Raw genomic sequence first — 22,429 nt, 5'->3', positions numbered from 1 at the left:
GTGAAAAAAACCAGACCCCCCAAAAAACATACTTTACACCAAGTTTCAAAATAGGCACAACTAATTTATGGTATCAGAAATCAGCACAGTGGTTACCTTTGGGAAGGAAATGGCAGAACAGTAGTTACTTTGGGGAAGGAAGTGGCAGGGATCTGAAGGGATCATGACTATGGCTTCTGAGGAGCTAAGTCCTCTGTCCTTCCCTCTGAGTGATAGTTACATGGATTACGCAATAGTTACAGGGGTTACATGCACTGGTGTGCTCAAACGTAGCCATTAATAAAAATTAAATTACACCAACTTAGAATAAATTATATTAAAAACAAAGGTAATAAATACTCAAAACTCTTCACTTCTCATTATTTAACTATTACCTATATACATGAGGTTACTTTGGTCTACTGTATCATTATGGTGGAAACACTACAGAATGGTAGGCTAGTGCCCATCTCATCTCTATCAAGTTCAGTGACATCATGTGGGTAGCCTGAAATGAGTCAGAGTTGAAGTATTTATACCATAGAAATCAGCAAATGCTACAAATCAGGGTTTGATTTATTGTTAACTATCTAGACTTAAGAAAGTAATTAAGGAAAATGTTAATAATGCAGATGAACTTAAAAGTGCCTCATTTCTATAGCTGTTACATTGTAAATAGCACACAAAAATTAAGGAAGTATTTTTCCAGTATTTGAAAATTATCTGACTCATCAAAATTGTTGAAGTGATTGATGTATGAGTGAAGTTCCAACATGTGTCTGTTATTTTACTTTCATCTTACCCTTTAACAAAAACAAATTATTGCCCGACCGGTGTTGCCCAGTGGTTGAGCGTCAACCCATGAACCAAGAGGTCACCAGTTCGATTCCTGTTCAGGGTACATGCACTGGTTGCAGGCTTGATGCCTGGAGGGGGCATGCAGGAGGCAGCCAATCCATGTTTCTTTCTCACTGATATTTCTCTCTCTATTCCTCTCCCTTTCTCTCTCTCAAATCAATAAAAACATATTTTAAAAAACAAAAATTATCAACCAACATTCATGTGAGAACTATATTCCTATTCATCTTTCCAGGCTGGCTACAGATACAAGTGTTGAGCAAAGGCATTCTGTAATAGTCCACTGACACTATAAAATTTACAATAAAGAGTACTGTACATTTTATTATTTGTAAATTACATGCTACATATCCTTTGTTCCAGTCAAATTTATAATAAACTTGTGTGTGAATATGTATTTGTGTGCATGTGCACACATAAACACACACACACTTTTTTTCAGAAAAGCAGTTATTAAACATTTCCCAGTACACTGATAGCTGGATGATCATCATTCATCAAATAAGTACCCTTATAATTTATGTACTTTCCTTAATAAAAAAAAAATTTTAAAGTCACTGTTTATGTGTATAATCACCAACAGCTCTCAAAGAATACTCCAATTCAGTCTGCAACACCCCTCCATTTCAGACACCCCTAGACTTAGTTGTAAGAAGTATTCGAAAATGGCTTTTTGTTATATGTAATTCAATGAAATGAAGTTCTGGAAGTTTGATAACTTTAAATTAAGTCTATCAATATAATTTATCAAACTTTAATCTGAATTCTATTTAAAAAACACATACAGCTTTAATCATAAGATCATAATGGAAGCACAGCTCATTTCACTAAGAGTTAATTAACCATAAAGCCATAGTCTTAAAAATACTTGAGAATCAAAGTTGAACGAATTAAATTTAATTTTGGTAATAATACAAAAACATTTCTTCTGCCACCTAATATTTCATAGTCTATCCTTTTTAAATAAAAAATGCATGTTACTTCTATGTAAAATAATAATATATACAAATTTCTCAGTTCAAATAAGACTGAAAAATATAGCTGTAAAGGTTAATTTATTTATGACTACCTCTAGTCAGTAAGAAAATAATCAGCTTGCATCACACTCTATTAAATAAAGTTTATATTCCTAGATCCTAGAAATATGACTTACACAAAGCATGCACTTTAGGTGTGTTAAGTAAATGGGGTAACTAACTGGCCTTTGGTGACTCTGTGGACATCAAGGGGGGGAAACTGTGAGGACAGAAAAACAGATCACTATACAACATGATTCTTACTTACTGAAAAACAGTATTTTTAAGCTTGGACCTAATTTGAAGCCTGTCAGTAGTTTAAAAAACAGAAGAAAAAAGATTTGATTTAATCACTCTCAGAAAATGAAATGGTATTATTATAAGAAATAAGCATTCGTGAGACACGAAAATAAGATAGTAAGCCTTTTCAAACACGAGGCTGTATAGCATAAGAATTAAAAACTCAGATATTATACTTCAAATCCTAGTTCTACCATGTGCTTCAGTCAGGACTTTGGTGCTTCAATTTCTTTAGACGTAGGACAGGGAAATTAATGATGAGATCAAAGTTATTTACAGGAATTCAATAAGCCAATATATGTAAAAAGCTTTAAAAAGGGTTCAGTGTGCTCAAAGAAGGGTGCCATCTGTTGCTACTGCTCCATCACAAAGCTCGCAACACAAAACTAAAAATCCTAAGATACTGAGAATGTTGGGCAAGATCTATAATTTTTCTTGTCCTTTTTTTTTTTAAATTCTATAAAGGTAAGTGGTAGGAGTACAACAGCATCTTTCAGACTTTGGGCCATGACACAAAGTAATAAATGCATTTTAGATCATGAGCTAGTATACACAAGCATATAATTACACACAAGCATTTTTATATGTTCATATGACTACTTTTTTTCTCAATATAATAGTGTCCTTACTATGGGCAATGCACTCTAAATTTTCTAGTCTATGCTACTTCATTTTTTACAAAAGCTGGTTGCAACACACGAAACTGATTTTGAAAAACCAACAACACTGGGGACTACAATATCTTTGAGGATCTTTCCAATACTCATTTTCAAATTAGCTTTCAATGGCAGTGAATATCTGTTTCACCTAGATTGCTTCAAACCCTCTCAAAGCCTTCAGTGAGTTTTAGGGACTCTAGAATTCTAATGAATATTTTAGTGCTTAAGATAATCATAACTGAACCAAGTACACCTTTCAAATTCTAATAAAGTTTCCATGAGTTTTTAAAAATTTTAGTCCCTTTGTTTCCAGAGTGATTCAGAAAATATCTTTTATCTTCAATCAAATGAAGTTTTTTAAATAATAAAGGGCTTACTTTCCCAAGACATTCTGAGTACTTAGCTGTCTATGAAAAAATAGCTAAGATTTAGAAAATTATTTGGAACTTTTTATGGGAAAAACAATTTACAATCTCCAGAAAAAGTTATTTGATATTCAACAAATGCTGCCTGATCATTTTGTTCTTTGCTTAAGAATCACATTTTAAAATCAACATTTACTTAATTATTTGGGACTCTTTAAAATCCAATCCATACTTTTAATTTAGTTTAGTAGGGATACCGCATAATATGAAAAGTCCTAAAATAAAGAGGAAAAAGATCTGTGACTTCACAAATTCCACTCTAAGTTCCATTCCTTACTCTATGGCTCTGGGCAAGTTACTTAGCTCTCTGGGCCTCATTCTCTTCATTTGTAAAATAGGGGTAAGACAACCCCTGACTTCATGGGGCTGTTTTGATGAATTATTGTCTAATCACTCTAAATGGTGCCTAGCAGGGAAGTACCCACAACCAAGGTTCTACTCTTGTGTTATGTGAAATTAAGATGAAGACTAAAAATTCCTCACCCAGTTCTAAAAGTTCACCTAAAAGCTACTAGCTGAGTGAAGGAAAGACTTTAGCGCCCATTTTATCCTCTAAAATACAAACCAAGGTTAGCTGCAGAAAAATAAAGAACAAAGGAAGGAAAAAGATGATACATAAGATACAGATTTTTAAGTATCCATTTATGTGGCTTTTGATAATGAGGGAGAATCAGTTCAATTTCATCAGCAGGAAATTTTTATTTATTTATTAGTATCCCTCACTAATCCCAAAAAGGATCTGAGATTAAATCATTCACTGTTTTATAGCATAATAGCTCCAACAAATAACACACACAAAAAAATCTAATTCATTTTCTCTGTCTTAGTGAGGTAGAGGGACAAAATATATCTTGAATCTATTTCATGAATAGAAATACTCAGAAAACACCAGTTTTATTCTATCATGGTCTAAACATCCATAAGGCTGTATAGAGTCCTTATCAACTAACTGAATATATAGTAAAAATGTTCAAATATATTATATAATTTTAAAGGGTAACCACCTGTTATGGGTTGTATTTTCATTATAAATAGCAAGGCATAAATGTGGTGACATATCCTGAATGCCTAATAAAATTTCTTTGTGGCAAATTCAATATCATCATTTATGACATCACAATGAAAATGGGAAATGCTATCACTAAAGATTTATTTTTGTCTTTTCATTAAAATTAAGGCTAAGAGATGTGTTGGGTCATTGTGATTCACTCCTTACTCTGTAGGATTATCTTCAGCCCATTTTTCTGAAGTCCATTTTAAGAGCAATACAGAATTTCCACCCAGCACTATTTTTATCCACTGATCAATCTCCCAGATAAAGTAAATGTATACAGTGAACCCTAGTCAAGGGAAATTTTCTCATTTAAAAAAAATTTACAGTTAATTCAAAGATGTTTTATATTTTTAGCCATAATAAATCATATCCATCATCTTATTCTGTGAACAGAGTGGGCAAAAGTAGGTTTACAGTTGTGAGTACACAAAACATTCAGTTTATTCTTGTATTATTATTTATTAATTATTGTATTATTTTCCATATGAGCAACTGTAAACCTCCTTTTGCTACACCCTGTATATACAGCCACTTCTTTTTAAGTCTTTCCCCTACAATTGTTTTCATTTAATGTTCATTTTAATTCAGAATAATTGTTTAAATATATTTTTAAGTTTTAAAACTTTATTTTGAATATTTCTACAAAAGATCCATTTTATTAAATATTTGTGTACGTGCGTGTGTGTGTGTGTGTGTTTAAATATACCTCTGAGGTTACTGGCATTGCAGAATGGCCTTCGAAGTACAAAGACTATTTAGGTTTTTAATTCAGGCCTTTTTTAAAATCTCTTGTATATCAAAACCAGGGTACTCTGAAAAACTAACAAAAATTTTACTATGCACCAAAAGTCATGAACTTCAAGTGAGTGAGTTACAAACAGATAGTCTTGCCTTGTCATCTCTCCCTCTTGCTCTACAATCCTTGTCCCTACTTGTGGAGGGCTTCTCACTCTTCGATATAGGATGTGCTCGACCTACAGGTCCCCGGCCTCCTGCTCCTGGCATTTCTTTCCTCAAAGGTTTTACTTCTCGATTGGGACGCCTTATCTGAGGTGGAGCTCTGACAAAAAAATAAAAAATAAAAATTAATCAAAGGCAAAAGTATTTCAATACTACCTTAGTCAATAAAACTATTAAATCAAGATGGCCAAAATCTCCACTCTTCCCCCATTTGCTAATTCATGGCCACATCAATTAGGTCAATGTCTAAAAGTGTTCTTTAAAATATACTGGTTGATACAATTATTAAATACATATAAATAACATATATAGCAGCAATTATTTTGTCAAAAATAGCTATCAATCACCAACAGAGGGCAATACAGACTATTCCCGTCTGATAATCTTAACAGTGTAATGGAAAGGCCATTACTTTACTCAGTACTGTCCTAAACCAAGAATAAGTAACTTAAAAAAACACAGCATAAAAACTGAAAGGACAAGAATTCAAAATATGCCTATCTATACTTTACTAATTTATTTTTTACAACAAAATTATTTTCTCTGATTCTGTATTGGAAAAAAATCCAACATTTCATTTGTAAATTACAAATGGCAGGACTCAACAGCCAAATCTTATAAACATTATCTTTTAAAATATTATTCAATCTTTGGGAGGGTCAAAAATCACAGGATCCTTCAGATTATACAGTCCCCAAATGTGAATCAAGAATTTTGATAACTATGAATAGTGATGGATGTTAATGAGACTTACTGTGATCATTTTGCAATATATACAAATACTGAATCATTATATTGTACACCTGAAACCAATATAAGATTATGTCAATTATACCACGTTTTTAAAGAAAAGAATTTTGATAGCTATATAAATGTAACAATGCACACAAAATGGCATATTTCATTTCACGTAATGTGAAACATGTCTTCTTCAAATAGCAAAATTTTGAGATTACTAGGAACAGTATTTACCAGTTTCCTGGGTGTTGCAAGGACTCATCACTATGTGTGTAATCGCTTACTTCTTCCTTTAACTGTCTCTGCCTCGATTTCCCCACCTTTTCTATTTACAGCTCTGCCTATACTGGTATAGCCCTTCAGATCCCATATGTATATTCATTTTTCACCAATATGCCATATCTACTATTATCCCCTTTCTAGCTTCATGCTTTTAATTCATCTAACTCATCGTGCAGCTTCTCTTCCTGGATTCAGAAAAAGTGGCACATGTATGTACATAACTCAATGAACCCAGCAAAACAGGAAAATGCAGGCAAAGCCAGGAAGGTTGCAAACTCCAGGCAAAAAAAAAAAAAGGTAAGAAACTGACAACATATTGCAGATCTAACAGAGCATCTTCAGTTTGTTGGGATTAGACTACTACATGAACCTGCTAAGGACAGAAAGGCTGGTGGAAATTGTACGTCTATCTACGAGGTTCCCACACACTGTTGAACACCCATTAGGAGCCATTTGGCCTCTGCTGTGCTAGGCCCTCGGAGGAGACAAAGATGAACACATAATCGTGTGAAAGAAACACACAGAGAAGGAACTGGAAAATGGTACACAATAAACTGGTTATAAGGCATTTTCAAATTTAAGATACAATTCTATTATTGGTTCTAGTGCATTATTAGTCTTTTAAGCATTCTGCAAGAAAAGAAAAATGTGATGACACTGGTAAAGAATAGGAAACTAAAAATATTACATTGCTTTATTTATTTATTTATTTATTTATTTATTTAAATCCTCATCTGAGGATATATTTATTGATAAAGGAGGGAGGGAAGGAGAGAGAGAAACATCAATATGAGAGAGAAACACTGATAGCCTGCCTCATGAACATGGCCCAACAGGAGCTCAAACCTGCAACCTAGGTATATGCTCTGACCGGAATCAAACCCACAACCTTTTTGATATATGGGATGACGCCCTAAGCAACTGAATCACCAGGCTGGAGACATGGCTCTATTCTTAGTATTTTGTTGTGACCGCTATTTTCTGACTGAACTTTGTTTTAATGAGGGGAAGATTATTTTTATGTATCTGCATATGTATAAATGCCTTTCCAGAACCCAATTCATGCGTCTGGCCAAAGACAATGAAAACCATCTCCTCCACACAGAACACATGGCAAGTCTGCTCTGTCAGCAGCCATGCCTGTTTAAATAGTCTTCATTGTTTATGGTCCTACTCTTTGGACATAGCCAGGCTGAAGCCTATGCTCACCAGCAGCAGGCCTCGCCACATAGCTGCACCCCGGCCTCGTGCTCAGGGGTGAATGAAAGTGGATCCTGAAGCATGGCCACCACCTCTCCAGACCGTGCTGCCCCTCAGCATGCTCTACCAGGGTACACCACAGTCTCAGGGAAGCTGTGCTGTCAGAAGACTTATTTAAACGCTTGTGCACAGGCTGCATGCCCAGGGTTTTCTACTGCTGACCTGCCCTGCCACTCAATACTCGGATGGGCTCATACAAGGTCTGAGTCAAACTGCTCAAGAAGTCACATGTGCCATTTGTGGTCAGTTCCATCTCACAAAAAGTGGGCCTATGCTCGGTGAGTCTTCAGTTCCATCTCACTGCAGCTGAATGTTACATTTGTAACAGATTCTGTCAGTTTCCCAAAGGACATCCTTGATTCTGTTCTTTACTTCCCCCTCCAGGAACACACCACTGCACAGTGTCATGCTTCAAATTAAGGACTCGGTGACAGCTTCCAGACTGCAACATATATGCCTCAAGGCTTCTTTTACTGGTTTCCTTTTAAAAGGCTTTAGTATGGTTACAGAACACCATCAACCTCCGTCTGAATGGTCAAACAGAGACTGACACTGTATCAGCTTACACTATTTCAAATATAGAGAATAACTCGTAAACCTGCAGATAAAAGACTAGATTGTCTACACTGTGCTTAGTTCTCCTACTTGAGGACATTTCCCCATAGGAATAGAAAGAAATATTCCCTATTCCATCATATTCAAATATGCCTGATTTCCTCCCAAATCCAATACTTCCTCTTTCTAAGCTGTACAATTAAGTGTCAATATTATATGTAAATGTTCTTATCAGCATTGCTTGTGATAACAAGCACCTGGAAACAATCCAAATGTCCAGTATCAGAACAGATACATAAATTACTGCATGTTCACATAATGGGATCCTATATTCACACAAACATGGATTACAGCTACACACAATGACAAAGCATGAATCTCAGACCCACCACACTGAGTGAAAATGTAGGTTCAAAGAATACAATGTAATTACAAGTAAAACAGGATGCTGTTTGGGGATATAAATGTACATATTAAAGTATAAAGAAAGGCAAGGAATGATAAATCCCAAATCCAGGGCAGTGTCCAACTGTGAAAGGGAAGAGAAGGGACTAGGATGCAGAGGAGCCCATAGGGGGAATTCAAAGTTATCAGCAAAGTCCTTAACCTTAAACTCCATGGTGAATGCACAGATGCTACTGTACTGCGATTCCTTATACGTTACATAAATTTTAATTACTCATATTATCTACTGAGTAGTTAATAAAACTGAAATATGATACTACAATGCTAATTAAGACATCTGAGTCCTTAAAAAAGAAGTTATAGGGTTGCTACAAAGTTTGTGTCATGTTCTAGTGATGTGGAATCACGAGTACCCAGCCTCAGTCGGACCTACTGCACCACTATCTGGCAAATCTCCAGAGAAGTCTGGGCTACAGAAATAGGACTGTCTTGTCTCATAGCACTACTCCACCACAACTCCTGAAGTCAAAGCTAAAGGGATCTTTGTGAGGATGTCTTCATTCTATGCCATGTTAAGAAATAGGGTATATGCCACAATTTTCTCTAATTGCTATATAAGCTCTTTCCTAAAATTCCCATCTATTGAGCTCTTTTATTTCTTCTAGCCTTCTGCTTAATGATTACTCTAATTCTTTGATTTTACGGATTTGTTCACACAAGGTTAGAATTCTGATATAAGTAATGTGGAACAGGTCATCTATATGCCCAAGAACATAAGCCAGGATTAGTTAAGGTTAACTTCTGGGGAAAAAAGGAAAATAATCTTACTTTGCTATCACATTAATATACATAATTCCAGAATTAAACAAACAGGAAAATGTCTCTCTCCATAGTTAATGAAAAGGTAAAAAAATAAGTTCCAAGTAATTCATACTGGTATTTTTACTGTAAGGACTTGGAGTCAATTTATCAGACTTCTGAGTCAAAAAAAATTACTTGGTAGGAAGTCAGGCAGCAAAAAACAGCTGGTGTGGCTCAGTTTGTTGGGCATTGTCCTGTGCACCAAAAGGTTGCTGGGTTCAATTCCTGGTCAGGGCACATGCATGCCCGAGTTGCAGCTCAATCCCTGGTAAGGGAAATACAGGAGGCAGTGATCGATGTCTTTTATATCAATGTCTCTCTCTTTCTCCCTCTTCCTTCCTCTCTCTCTAAAAAAAAAAAAATCAATAAAAATATTTTTTTTTAAAGCTTGAATAGAAATTAAAGGGCCTATGATTTGAAATTAGACAATTAAGAATTTTACTGTCCACTCTCATCAAATATATAACTATTTTTTCAACTAAGTAAATACTTACATTTTACCTAATTAGTACAAGAACTATGCTGGATGTTATAGCGACATTAAAATGTTGTAAGCAGCCCTGGCTGACGTGGCTCAGTTGGTTAGGCACCATCCAGTGCACCACAAGATTGCTGGTTCAATTCACCGTCAGGGCACATGCTCAAGCTGCGGGCTCAATCCCTGGTGAGATCACTCTCACATCGATGTTTCTCTCTCTCTCTCTCCTTTCCTCTCTCTAAAAATAAAATTTTTAAAAATGTTGTAAACACTACCCCTACTTTCATAGAGAAAGAGTATGGAGACCAGGAGTCAGTATTAGATTTATAACCCTAAGATCTGGGTACCTTTTTACTCCCAGGGCCAGCAATTACCTATTACATAAGCATATCACATACCACCTACGAGTCACGTGCTTCCTCTGTAAATGGAGCTAATACTTCATAGAATTAAAAAGATTTTTTCTTTTTTTCTTACATCATCTGATTATTGCATTGTGTGTTCACCACCCCAAGTCACACCTCTTTCCATCACCATTTATCTCCCCATTACCCTCTCCTACCTTTTCTCACCCTCCTTTCCTTCTCATAATCACCATACTGTTGTGTCTATGAGGTTTATTTATTTGCTTAATCTCTTCACCTTTTCCACCCAGCTCCCAACCTGCTTTTTTATTTTTCACTGAAATATAACATATATACAGTAAAATGCACATATATTAAATACACAACTTAGTAAAATTTCACACCATAAATCCACAAGTAGATCAAGATGGGACATTTCCCAATATCCCAGAAAGCTTTTCATGGCCCCTCTTAGTCAATCATCAGCCCCGAAAGATAATCACTATTCTGGCCTTATTATCATAGATTAGGTTTGCCTGTTCTAGTTTCATGTAAGTGTAATTCTATAGTACATATTCTGTGTCTGCATTCTTTCTTTCAACATTACCTGTGAAATTCATCCATTTTCCTGCAGATAGCATTAGTTCATCTTTCTTCATAGCTCTGCAGTATTCTAGGACATAGGTAGTATACTACAACTTACCTAGTCTACTGTTGAAAGAAATTTCAATTGTTTTCTGTTTGAGATTATTGTTAAAGCTTCTATGAATATGGGGATTATGTTCACGGAAAACATAAACATTCACTTTTGGGGGTATGTACTCAGGACTGGAAATGCTGGATCATACGATATATGGAAGATTAGCTTTTGTATATACAGCCAGTTTTCCTAAGTGGTGATGCCATTATACACTGCCATCAACGATGTATGAGTGCCACCTGTTCCATCTTAGCCATTCTGGAGGGAGGGTAAGATATCTCCTTGTGGCGCTGCTTTGCCTTTCCTGAATGACTATGGATGTTGAGGCCCTTTCCAACAATACGCTTATTAGCCATGTGAATATATTCTTTTGTGGAGGATCTATTCCAGTCTTTAGTCCACTTTTTTTTTCATTAAGGTTGTCTGATTTTGAATTCATTTATATTGATTGCCGTTCCTTGAAGGCTTATGACAGAGATATTGCAGGTTTGATTCCAGACCGCTGCAATACAGTGAATATCACAATAAAGGAAGGCACATGAAGTTTTTGGTTTCCCAGTGCATATAAAAGTTATGTTTAGAGGATTCCAAGATGGCGGCAGGTTGAGTGGAAGCTACACTGACACCCTCCAGGACCAAACTGGAATTACAACTGAAATAGAGAAAAACTACCCTGAATAATCAACTGAAAAATAGCTGGAGAGCACCCTCATAACCAAGGACCTAAAGGGGAGACTGCATAGAGACTGGTAGGAAGCGCAGAGGCAAGAGAGGGCTGGCTGGGCTCCCAAAGACAGGAGCTAAAGGTGCAGAGGGATATCTCAGCTGGGGGGGTTCCCACTGAGGACTCTGGGGCCGAAACACCAAGCTGGGCTCCCCAGCTCAGAGCACCAGAACTGAGAAAGGTACCCACATAACATCTAGCTGTGAAAAGAAGCAGAGTTTCTGTCTCCCAGGGAGAGAGGACTGGAAATGCAGGCACCCTCTTAAAGGGCCAATGCACAAAGTTTTGTGTGCAGCCACTCACATTGGGCTTCAGCAGGGAGAGGGCAGAGTGGACTGGATTGGTGTGGGGAGAGACATGGTTATAGCTCTGAAGGTGGACCAGAAAGAGTAGCCATCTGGATTCCTGTACAAAGTCATTCCCCCAAACTGCAGAGAACATCTTTCTCAGGCAGATCTGTGCAGCCAGATAGCTTTTGCCTTAGGGGGAAGCAATTGCCCCACCTACCGGAAAACCTCTCACCCCACCCTGTGGAGTTTCCTTCTTGCTGTGGTCTACAGCCTGAGGTTCATTAAGAGAATCAGGTTAATCAGCCTGCATGCGAAGGCTGACCTCTGGGTGCTTTGAGTCTTTGCCTGATCTGCTTCTGGACCCTAGCCTTGAAAAGCAGACTATGGGGTGCATCTTGGTCCTGTCCAAATGCACTCAGCAACAGCAGCAATAACAACAAGCCAGCCAGCAGAGGGAATCACAAGCCATGGATCAATGAGAGCTCCAAACAGGGTACTCAAGGCCAGTCACAAACAGCATCTGACACCGGCCTGAAAGAAAAACCCTCCAAAAAGGCTGAGAGTCTAGCAGATCCACCTAATACATAGAAACAAACCCAAATAGGCAGTCAAATGGGGAGACAAAAAACAAGCCACAAATGAAAGAACAACAGAAGTCTCCAGAAAAAGAGCTAAATGAAATCGAGATAAGCAATCTCTCAGATATAGAGTTCAGAATACTGATTGTAAGGATGCTCAACAGCATGGGAAAAGATATGGAAACTATGAAGGAAATTAAGAACAACAGAGCAGAAATAAAGAATACACTGGAAGGAATAAACAGTGGATTAGAGGAAGCTGAGGATCAGATCAGCGAATCAGAAGACAGAGTATAAAAAAAATCCACAATCAGAGACCCAAAAAGAAAAAAACAATTAAAAAACAGGAGGACAGTCTAAGGGAGCTGTGGAGCAACATGAAGTGTAACAATATTCACATTATATGAGTAACAGAAAGGGAAGAGAATAAGCAAGGGATAGAGAATTTGTTTGAAGAAATAATGGCAGAAAACTTTCCTAACCAGGTCAAGGAAAAAGTCACACAAGTTCAGGACGCACAGAGAGTCCCAAGCAAGAAGAACCCAAAGAGACTCATGCCCAGATACATCATAATTACAATGCCAAAAATTCAAGACAAAGAGAAAATCCTAAAGGCAGCAAGAGAAAAGCAATCTGTTACCTACAAAGGAGCTTCCATAAAGCTGTCAGCTGATTTCTCATCAGAAACTCTACAAGCCAGAAGGGAATGGCATGAAGTACTCACGGTAATAAAAAGCAAGGATCTGAAAACAAGACTACTCTATCCGGCAAGGCTATCATTAAAAAAGATAATGAAATAAAGAGCTTCCTAGACAAAAAATGACCAAAGGACTTTATCACCACCAAGCCAGCATTGTAAGAAATGTTAAAGGGACTGCTGTAATAAGAAATAGAAATAGAGAGAGACATAGGCATAAAGAATTAAAATAGCAATAGACAAATTCCTATCAATAATAACCTTAAAATAAGTTGATTAAATGCTCCAATAAAAAGGCATAGGGTAGCTAAGTGGATAAGAAAACATGACCTAAATGTATGTTGTCTACAAGAGACCCACCTCAGAACAAAAGACTCACATAGGATGAGAGTGAAGGGATAGAAAAATTTTTTCCATGCAAATGGAAATGGAAAAAAAGGCTGGGGTAGCAATGCTCATGTCTAACAAAATAGACTTCAAAATAAAGACCATAATGAGAAACAAGAAAGGTTACTACATAATACTAAAGGGATTGATCCAACAAGATATAATCCTGATAAACATACAGGCATTCAATATAGGAGCACCTAAATTAATTTTTAAAAAAATTCTTGAGGACTTTAAGGGGGAGATCAACAGCAATATAGTTACAGTAGGGGACTTTAACACCCCATTGACTTCACTGGATAGGTCTTCCAGAAAAAAAATCAGCAAAGAAACAGTGATCCTAAATGAGATACTAGATCAGAGGGATTTAATTGACAGTTACAGAACATTCCACCCCAAAGTTGCAGAATATACATTCTTCTCAAGTGCACATGAGATATTCTCAAAAACAGACCACATGTTAGGGCAAAAAACAAGTTTTACAAGTTCATTAATGTTAAAATCATATCAAGCATCCTCTCATCATAATGGCATGAAGTTAGAAATCAACTACAATAAAAACACTAAAATCATTCAAACACATGGAGATTAAATAGCATGTTATTAAGCAATGAATGGGTTACCAAAGAGATCAAGAAAGAAAGAAAAAAGTTCCTGGAAACAAATGAAAATGCACACACAACAACCCAAAATCTATGGGACACAATGAAAGCAGTCCTGAGAGGGAAGTTCAGAGCACTACAGGCCTACCTTAAAAACCAAGAAAAACTTCTAATAAACCATCTAACCCTACAACTTAAAGACTTAGAAAGAGAACAAGAAAAGCCCAGAGTAAGTAGAAGGAAGGGAATAATAAAGAACAGAGTGGAAATAAATGACAAAGAGACTAAAAAAACAATATGAAAGATCAATGAAACCAAGAGCTGGTTCTTTGAAAAGATAAACAAGATTGATAAACCTTTAGCCAGACTCATCAAGAAACAAAGAGAGAGGACCCAAATAAACAAAATCAGAAACAAAAGAGTTGAAATAACAACTAACCCAACAGAAATACAAAGGATTGTAAGAAAATACTATGAATAACTATATACCACCAAGCTGGATAACCTGGATGAAATGGACAAATTCCTAGAAAAATACAACCCTCCAAAACTCAATCAGAAGAGTCAGAAAGCCTGAATAAGCCTATAACTACTGTTGAAGCACTAATCAAAAAAACTCCCAGCACACAAAAGCCCTGGCCCAGATGGCTTCACAGGGGAGTTTTACCAAATATTAAAAGATGAACTAACACCCTATCCTCCCTCAAACGACTTCAAAAAATCCAAGAGGAAGGAACACTTCCAAGCTCTTTTTACGAAGCCAGCATTAGCCTAATTCCAAAACCAGATAAAGACATTACAAAGAAAGAGAATTACAGGCCAATATCCCTGATGAACAATGGTGCTAAAATCCTCAACACAATACTAGCAAGTTGGATCCAGCGATACATTAAAAAGATCATACATCATGACCAAGTGGGATTTATTCCAGGGATGCAAGGCTGGTACAATATTTGCAAATCAATAAATGTTATACATCACATAAACAAACTGAAAGACAAAAAACACATGATCATGTTAATAAATGCAGAGAAAGCATTCAACAAAATTCAACACCCTTTTTTTTATTGATTTCAGAGAGAGAAGAAGGGAGAGGGAGAAAGAGATAGAAACATCAATGATGAGAAAGGATCAATGATCGGCTGCCCCCGCATGCCCCCTACTGGGGATCGAGCCCGTAACCCAGGCATGTGCCCTGACCAAGAATTGAACTGTGATCACCTGGATCACTGGTTGATGCTCAACCTCTGAGCCACACCAGATGGGCAACACCCATTTTTTGATAAAAACTCTCAGCAAAGTGGCAATAAAGGGATCATACCTCAACATAATAAAGACCATATATGAAAAACCTACAGCCAACATCATACTCAAAGGTGAAAAACTAAAACCATTTCCCCTAAGAACAGGAACAGGACAGGGGTGTCCACTCTTATTCAGCATAGTACTGGAAGTCCTAAACACAGTGATCAGACAAGAAGAAAACATAAAAGGCGTCCAAATTGGAAAGCAGGAAATAAAACTGTCTTTATTTTCAGATGACATGATACTGTACACAGAAAATCCTAAAGACTCCACCAAAAACACTACTAGATTTAATTAATGAATTCGGCAAGGAAACAGGATACAAAATCAACACCAATAAATCAATGGCATTTTTATACACCAATAATGAACTCTTAGAAAGAAAAATTTAAAAAAATTTACCATTGCAACAAAAAAATTAAGATATTTAGGAATAAACTTAACCAAGGAGGTAAAAGATCTGTACTCAGAAAACTACAGGATAGTGCAAAAAGACATAGAGGAAGATATAAACAAGTGGAAGAATATACCATGTTCATGGACTGGAAGAATTAACATCATTAAAATGTCCATACTACCCAAAGCAATCTATAAATTCAATGCACTCCCTATTAAAATACCAATGGCATATTTCACAGATCTAAAACAAGCACCTCAAAAATTTATATGGAACCAAAAGGACCCTGAATAGCCATGGCAATCTTGAGAAAGAAGAATAAAGTTGGAGGGATCACAATACCAGATATCAAGTTACACTACAAAGCCACTGAAATCTAAACAGCCTGGTATTGGCACAAGAATAGACATATAGATCAGTGGAACAGAACAGAGAACCCAGAATCCAACCCAAGCCATTATGTTTAATTAATATTTGACAAAGGAGGCAAGAACATACAACGGAGTAAAGACAGTCTCTTTAATAAATGGTGTTGGGAAAATTGGATACATGCAAAAAAATGAAACTAGACCACCAACTTACAACATACACAAAAATAAACTCAAAATGGATAAAAGACTTAAATGTAAGATGTGAAACCATAAAAATCCTAGAAGAAACCATAGGCAGCAAAATCTCAGACATCTCTCATAGCAATATGTTTGCTGATACATTTCTAAGGCAAGAGAAACAAAGTAGAAAATAAACAAATGGGACTATACATCAAAATAAAAAGCTTCTGCAAAGCAAAAGAAACCATCAACAAAACAAATAGGGAGCCCACTGTATGGGAGAACATATCTGCCAATGACACATTTGATAAAGGGTTAATATCCAAAACATATAAGGAACTCACACAACTTAACAAAAGGTAGACAAACAACCCAATTAAAAAATGGGCAAAGGACCTAAATAGACACTTCTCCAAAGAAGCCATACAGATGGCCAAGGGACATATGAAAAAATGCTCAGTCACTAATCATCAGAGAGATGCAAATTAAAATGACAATGAGATGGATATCACTTCACACCTGTCAGAATGGCTACCATCAACAAATGACATGTGCTGGTGAGGGTGTAGAGAAAAGGGAACCCTAGTACACTGCTGGTGGGAATGCAGACTGGTGCAGCCACTATGAAAAACTGTATGGAGTTTCCCCAAAAAATTAAATATGGAACTGCCATTTAACCCAATGATCCCACTTCTAGGAATATATCCTAAGAAACCCATAACACCAATCAGAAAGAACTTATGCACCCCTATGTTCACAGCAGTGCAATTTACAATAGCTAAGATCTGGAGACAGCCCAAGTGCCCATCAGTAGATGAGTGGATAAAAAAGTTGTGATATATTTACACCATGGAATACTATGCAGCTGTAAAAATGAAGGGCCTCTTATCCTTTGGGACAACATGGTGAGACATGGAGAGTATTATGCTAAGCAAAATAAGTCAGTCAGAGAAAAACAAGTGTCACATGATCTTACATGCGGAATCTAATGAACAAAATAAACCAATGAACAAAATAGATCCAGAAACATAGAAGCATGGAACGGACCGAGGAATCTCAGAGGGAAGGCAGGGATGGGGGAGTGGGTGTGGAGAGATTAATCAAAGAACTTATATGCATAAATGCATAACCCATGGACACCGACAACAGTATGGGGAAGGCCTGGGGGTGGGGCAGACTTGGGGTGGAGGGGATCAATGGTGGGAAGGGGACATCTGTAATACATTCAACAATAAAGATAAAGTTTTTTTAAAGTTATATTTACACTATACAATAGTCTATTAAGTGTACAATAGCATTATGTCTAAAAAAACTATGTATATAACATATCTTAATTAAGAAATACTTTATTGCTAAGAACTCCAACCATCTGAGCCTTCAGTGAGTCATAATCTTTTTGCTTATGGAGGCCCTTCTCTCAATGTTGATGGCCTCTGAATGATCAGGGTGGTGGTTGCTGAAGGGCAGGAGGTGTGTAAAAATTTCTTAAAATAAGACAACGATGAAGTTTGCCACTTCAACTGACTCTTCCTTTCATAAACAATTTCTCTGTAGTATGCAATGCTCTTTGATGGCAATTTTACCCACATTCAGGCTCTGCTGCTGTTTAATCAACTAAGTTTATGTAATATTCTAAATCATTTGTTGTCATTTCAACAATCTTCTCAGCATCTTCACCAGGAGTAGATTCCATCTCAAGAAACCACTCTTTGCTCATCCTTAAGAAGCAACTCCTCATCCTTTAATGTTTTATCATGAATTTGCAGCATTCAGTCACATCTTGAGGCTCCACTTCTAATTCTGGTTCTCTTGCTATTTCCACATCTGCAATTACTTCCTCCACTGAAGTCTGGAACCCCTCAAAATCATCCATGAGGGTTGGAATGAAGTTCTTCTAAACTCCTGTTAATGTTGATATCTTGACCTCTTCTCATGAATCACAAATGTTCTTAATAGCATCTAGAATGGTAAATCCTTTCCAGAAGGTTTTCGATTTCCTAGGTCCAGATCCATAAGAAGAGGCACTATCTATGCCAGCTATAGCCTTACAAAATGTACTTTTTAAATAAGACTTGAAAGTCGAAACTACTCCTTGATCCACGGACAGAATGAATGTTGTGTTGGTAGGCATTAAAGCAACATTACTCCCATTAATGCCATCAGAACTCTAGAATGACCAGGTACACTGTCAGTGAGCAGTAATATTTTCAAAGTAATCTTTCTGAGCAGTAGGTCTCAACAGTGGGCTTAAAATATTCAGTAAACCATATTATAAACAATTGTGTGCTGTCACCACCCAGGCTCTGCCCTTCCATTTATAGAGCACAGGTAGAGTAGATTTTGCATAATTCTTAAGGACCCCAGGATTGTCAGAATGGAAAATGAGCACTGCTTCAACTTCAAGTCACCAGCTGCATTAGTTCCTAACAGGAGAGTAAGCCTGTCCTTTGGAGCTCTGAAACCAGACGTTGACTTCTCCTCTCTAACTATGAAGTCTTATATAACATCTTCTTCCAATGAGGCTGTTACATCCACATTGAAAACCTGAGTTGGGACTCCAGTCAAGATGGTGGTGTAGATAAACACAGTACTCGCCTCCTCACACAACCACATCAAAATTATAGCTAAACTACAGAACCACCATCATTCAAAATCACCTGAAATCGAGCTGAATGGAAGTCCTACAACTAAGGAATTAAAGAAGTAGCACATCAAGCCTGGTAGGAGGGGCAGAGACACAGAAAGGGCTGTTCCCACACGCACCTGTGGCAGATAAAAATCAGGAGGGATACCTCGACTGCAGAGGTTTCCCTTGAGGAACGAGGGGAGCCAGTCCCACAGCCCAGCGTTCCACTGCCAGAAAGGGAAGTGCCCATAACTTCTGGCTATAAAAACCAGCAGGAATTGAGGGAAATGGAGAGCTGCTGAAGTCCCAGGGAGTTTTTCTTAAAGGGCCCACACATGGACTTACTTAGATTCACTCCATCTGAACTCCAGCACAGGTGGGGACAGCAATTTGAAAGACACCAGAGAAATACGGGGAAGAACTGACTTGCTTGGCATCAGAGCGAGAGCTGAAGGGGCAACTTTCTCCCAGACAGAAGTGCTGGCAGAGGACACTGATGCTTTGATGAAATCTTCTACCACAGAGCCAGCAGGCAGGCACAACATCTGAGACTCCATCAACCTGGCTCACACTGTTTGCCCCACCCTGGTGATTCCCTGAGGCCCCAAGCTACCCAATTTCCAGGCCTACCCAAGCTGTTTCCAGTGGTTCTTACACACAAATGGCCTGTGATGGCTCATGCTTCAGATTTTAACTATATATATATACACACTCACACTTGACAGAACTACATGCTTCATATTTTCCTAAAGCCTCTCAAACAAGCAGCATCTGGCCTCAGTAAGCCCCATACCTCTAGCTAAGTGGCCCCAGGCCCAGCATTAGCAGCAGCCAGCCTGGGTTCGCAGCTTGGTCTCACCTAGGCACCTCCAAGCCCAGCATAAACAGCAGTCATCTGCAGATTGCTTTGTAGCTTATGTAAGGTGGCCCCAGGCAAAACACAGGTGGTGGTTGACCTTGGCTTGCACCTCCCAGGAGACCCCAGAGCCAGAGAGCCCAGTAGACAGCTTCAGACCACATCGAAGCAATACCACTCAACCACCTCCATAAGTGACATATTCAAGGAGTAGACTCAGTGGGCACCAGAACCCTGCTAAAGTAAGTCCTGCTCTGTGCAGTGGACGCCAACACAGCTGATCCTCCATGGTGGTTCAAGGTCAGCGGTCAGAGGTCACAGGCAGTCCTTGCAGCTGATTAGACTAGGTAAACCCCTCCCATTGATGTGCCAACAGCAATCAAGACTCAACTGCAAGAAAAGGGTGTACACAGCCCACACAGGGGGCACAACTTGAGTACCCAGCTTGGGTGATAGGGGAGGCTGTGCCACTAGACCCTACAGGACATCTACTATATTAGGCCACTCTACCAAGCCTGGGGGATGTAGCAGCTCTACCTAATACATTGAAACAAACACAGGGAGGCTGCCAAAATGATGAGACAAAGGGCAGAACAAAACTCCAAAATAAGAACTAAACAATAATGGAGATAAGCAATCTGCTAGATGCAGAGTTCATAACATTAGTTATAAGGATGCTCAATGAATTTAGTGAGAACCTCAGCCACATAAAAAATGACTAGTCAGAAATGAAAGATACATTAATTGAAATGAAGAATAATTTACAGGGAATCAATAGTAGAGTAGATAAAGCCGAGAATCAACTCGGCTATTTGGAATATAAGGAAGCAAAAAACACCCAATCAGAACAGCAAAAAGATAAAAGAATCCAAAAAAATGAGGATAGCATAAGGAGCCTCTGGGACAACTTCAAGCGTACCAACATTTGCATCATGGATGTGCCAGAAGAAGAGAGCAAGCAAGAAATTGAAAACCTATTAATGAGAGAAAACTTCCCTAACCTGGTGAGGAAATAGACATACAAGTCCAGGAAGCACAAAGAGTCCCAAACAAGGTGAATCCAAAGAGGCCCACACCAAGATACGTCATAATTAAAATGCAAAAGGTTAAAGACAAACAGAGAATCTTAAAAGCAGCAAGAGAAAAGCACTTAGTTAACCTACAAGGGAGCTCCCATAAGACTGTCAACTAATTTCTTAATAGAAACATTTCAGGCCAGCAGGGATTGGCAAGAAATATTCAAAGTGATGAAAGCAAGGACCTACACTGTGATTACTCTACCCAGCAAAGCTATCATTTGGAATCAAAGGACACATAAAGAGCTTCCCAGACAAGAAAAAGCTAAAGGAGTTCATCACCACCAAACCAGCAGTATATGAAAAGTTAAAGGGTCTTTTTTATGAAAATGATCAAAAATATGAACAATAAAATGTCAATAAATACGTATCTATCAACAATTGAATCTACAGAAACAAAATAAACTAACAAGCAGAACAGAAACAGACTCACAGACACAGGGAACATGTTGACAGTTGCCAGATGGGAGGGGAGTAGGAGGGATAGGTGAAAGAGGTGAAGGGATTAAGTAGTACAAATTGGTTATTACAGAATAGTCATGGGGATGTAAAGTACAGCACAGGGAATATAGTCAGTATTAATCTAATAACTATGTATGGTGTCTGAGGGGTGCAAGATTTATCGGAATGATCACTTATTAAATTATGTAAGGTCTTGCCCTAGCAGGCGTTGCTCAGTGGTTAGAGTGTCAGTCTGCACACCAGAGTGTCGCGGTTTCAATTCCAGTCAAGTGCTTGTACCTGGTTGCAGGTTTGATCCCCTCCCCTGGTTGGGGCACATGCAGGAGGCAACCAATCCATGTGTCTCTCTCACATCGATGTTTCTCTCTCTCTCTCCGCCTTCCACTCTCTCTAAAAATCAATGGAAAAAATATCCTCACTCCTTGGATGAGGATAAAAAAAATTATGTAATATCTACCACTGGGGTGTACACTGAAACTAATATAAAATGTATGTCAACTGCAATTGAAAATAAAAAATGATAAAAAAGAAAAATCTGTTGTTGATGCAGCCACCTTCATTAATTATCTCAGCTAGATCTTCTTGATAATTTGCTGACACTTCTACATCAGCAGTTGCTGCTTCACCTTGCACTTTTATGTTATGGAGATGGCTTCTTCCCTTAAGCCACATGAAACAACTTCTGCTAGCTTCTTCTGCAGCTCCCTCACCTCTCTCGCACTTAACAGAATTGAAGAGACTTAGGGCCTTACTCTGGATTAGACTTTGGGTTAAGTAAATGTAGTTGGTTTGATCTTCTATCCAGGTTCCTATCCAGACACATCAGCAATAAGGCCATTTCACTTGCTTGTCATTTGTGTGTTCACTGGAGTAGCACTTTTACTTTCCTTCAAGGACTTTTCTTTTGCATTCACAACTTGGCTATTTGGCACAAGAGGACTAGCTTTCGGCTTATTTCAGCTTTCAATATGCCTTCCTCACTAAGCTTAATCATGTCTAGCTTC

At 37.8% G+C, this 22,429-nt stretch overlaps 1 protein-coding gene across 3 annotated transcripts in view; it reads right to left on the bottom strand.

Annotated features, from left to right (window-relative positions):
* KATNAL1 (katanin catalytic subunit A1 like 1) overlaps window positions 1-22,429 on the bottom strand; it is a 99,881-nt gene that overhangs the window by 35,898 nt on the left and 41,554 nt on the right. For all 3 annotated transcript variants that reach the window (XM_081130356.1, XM_081130355.1, XM_081130357.1), the window contains exon 4: window positions 5,183-5,351. In XM_081130356.1, the coding sequence (XP_080986482.1) occupies window positions 5,183-5,351 (169 nt within the window). The remainder of the gene's footprint in view (window positions 1-5,182; window positions 5,352-22,429) is intronic.

Source organism: Miniopterus schreibersii (genome assembly GCF_964146895.1).
Source record: "Miniopterus schreibersii genome assembly, chromosome: 2".
In the NCBI taxonomy this organism is placed as follows: domain Eukaryota; kingdom Metazoa; phylum Chordata; class Mammalia; order Chiroptera; family Miniopteridae; genus Miniopterus; species Miniopterus schreibersii.
This window is presented reverse-complemented; position numbering and strand designations above follow the sequence as displayed.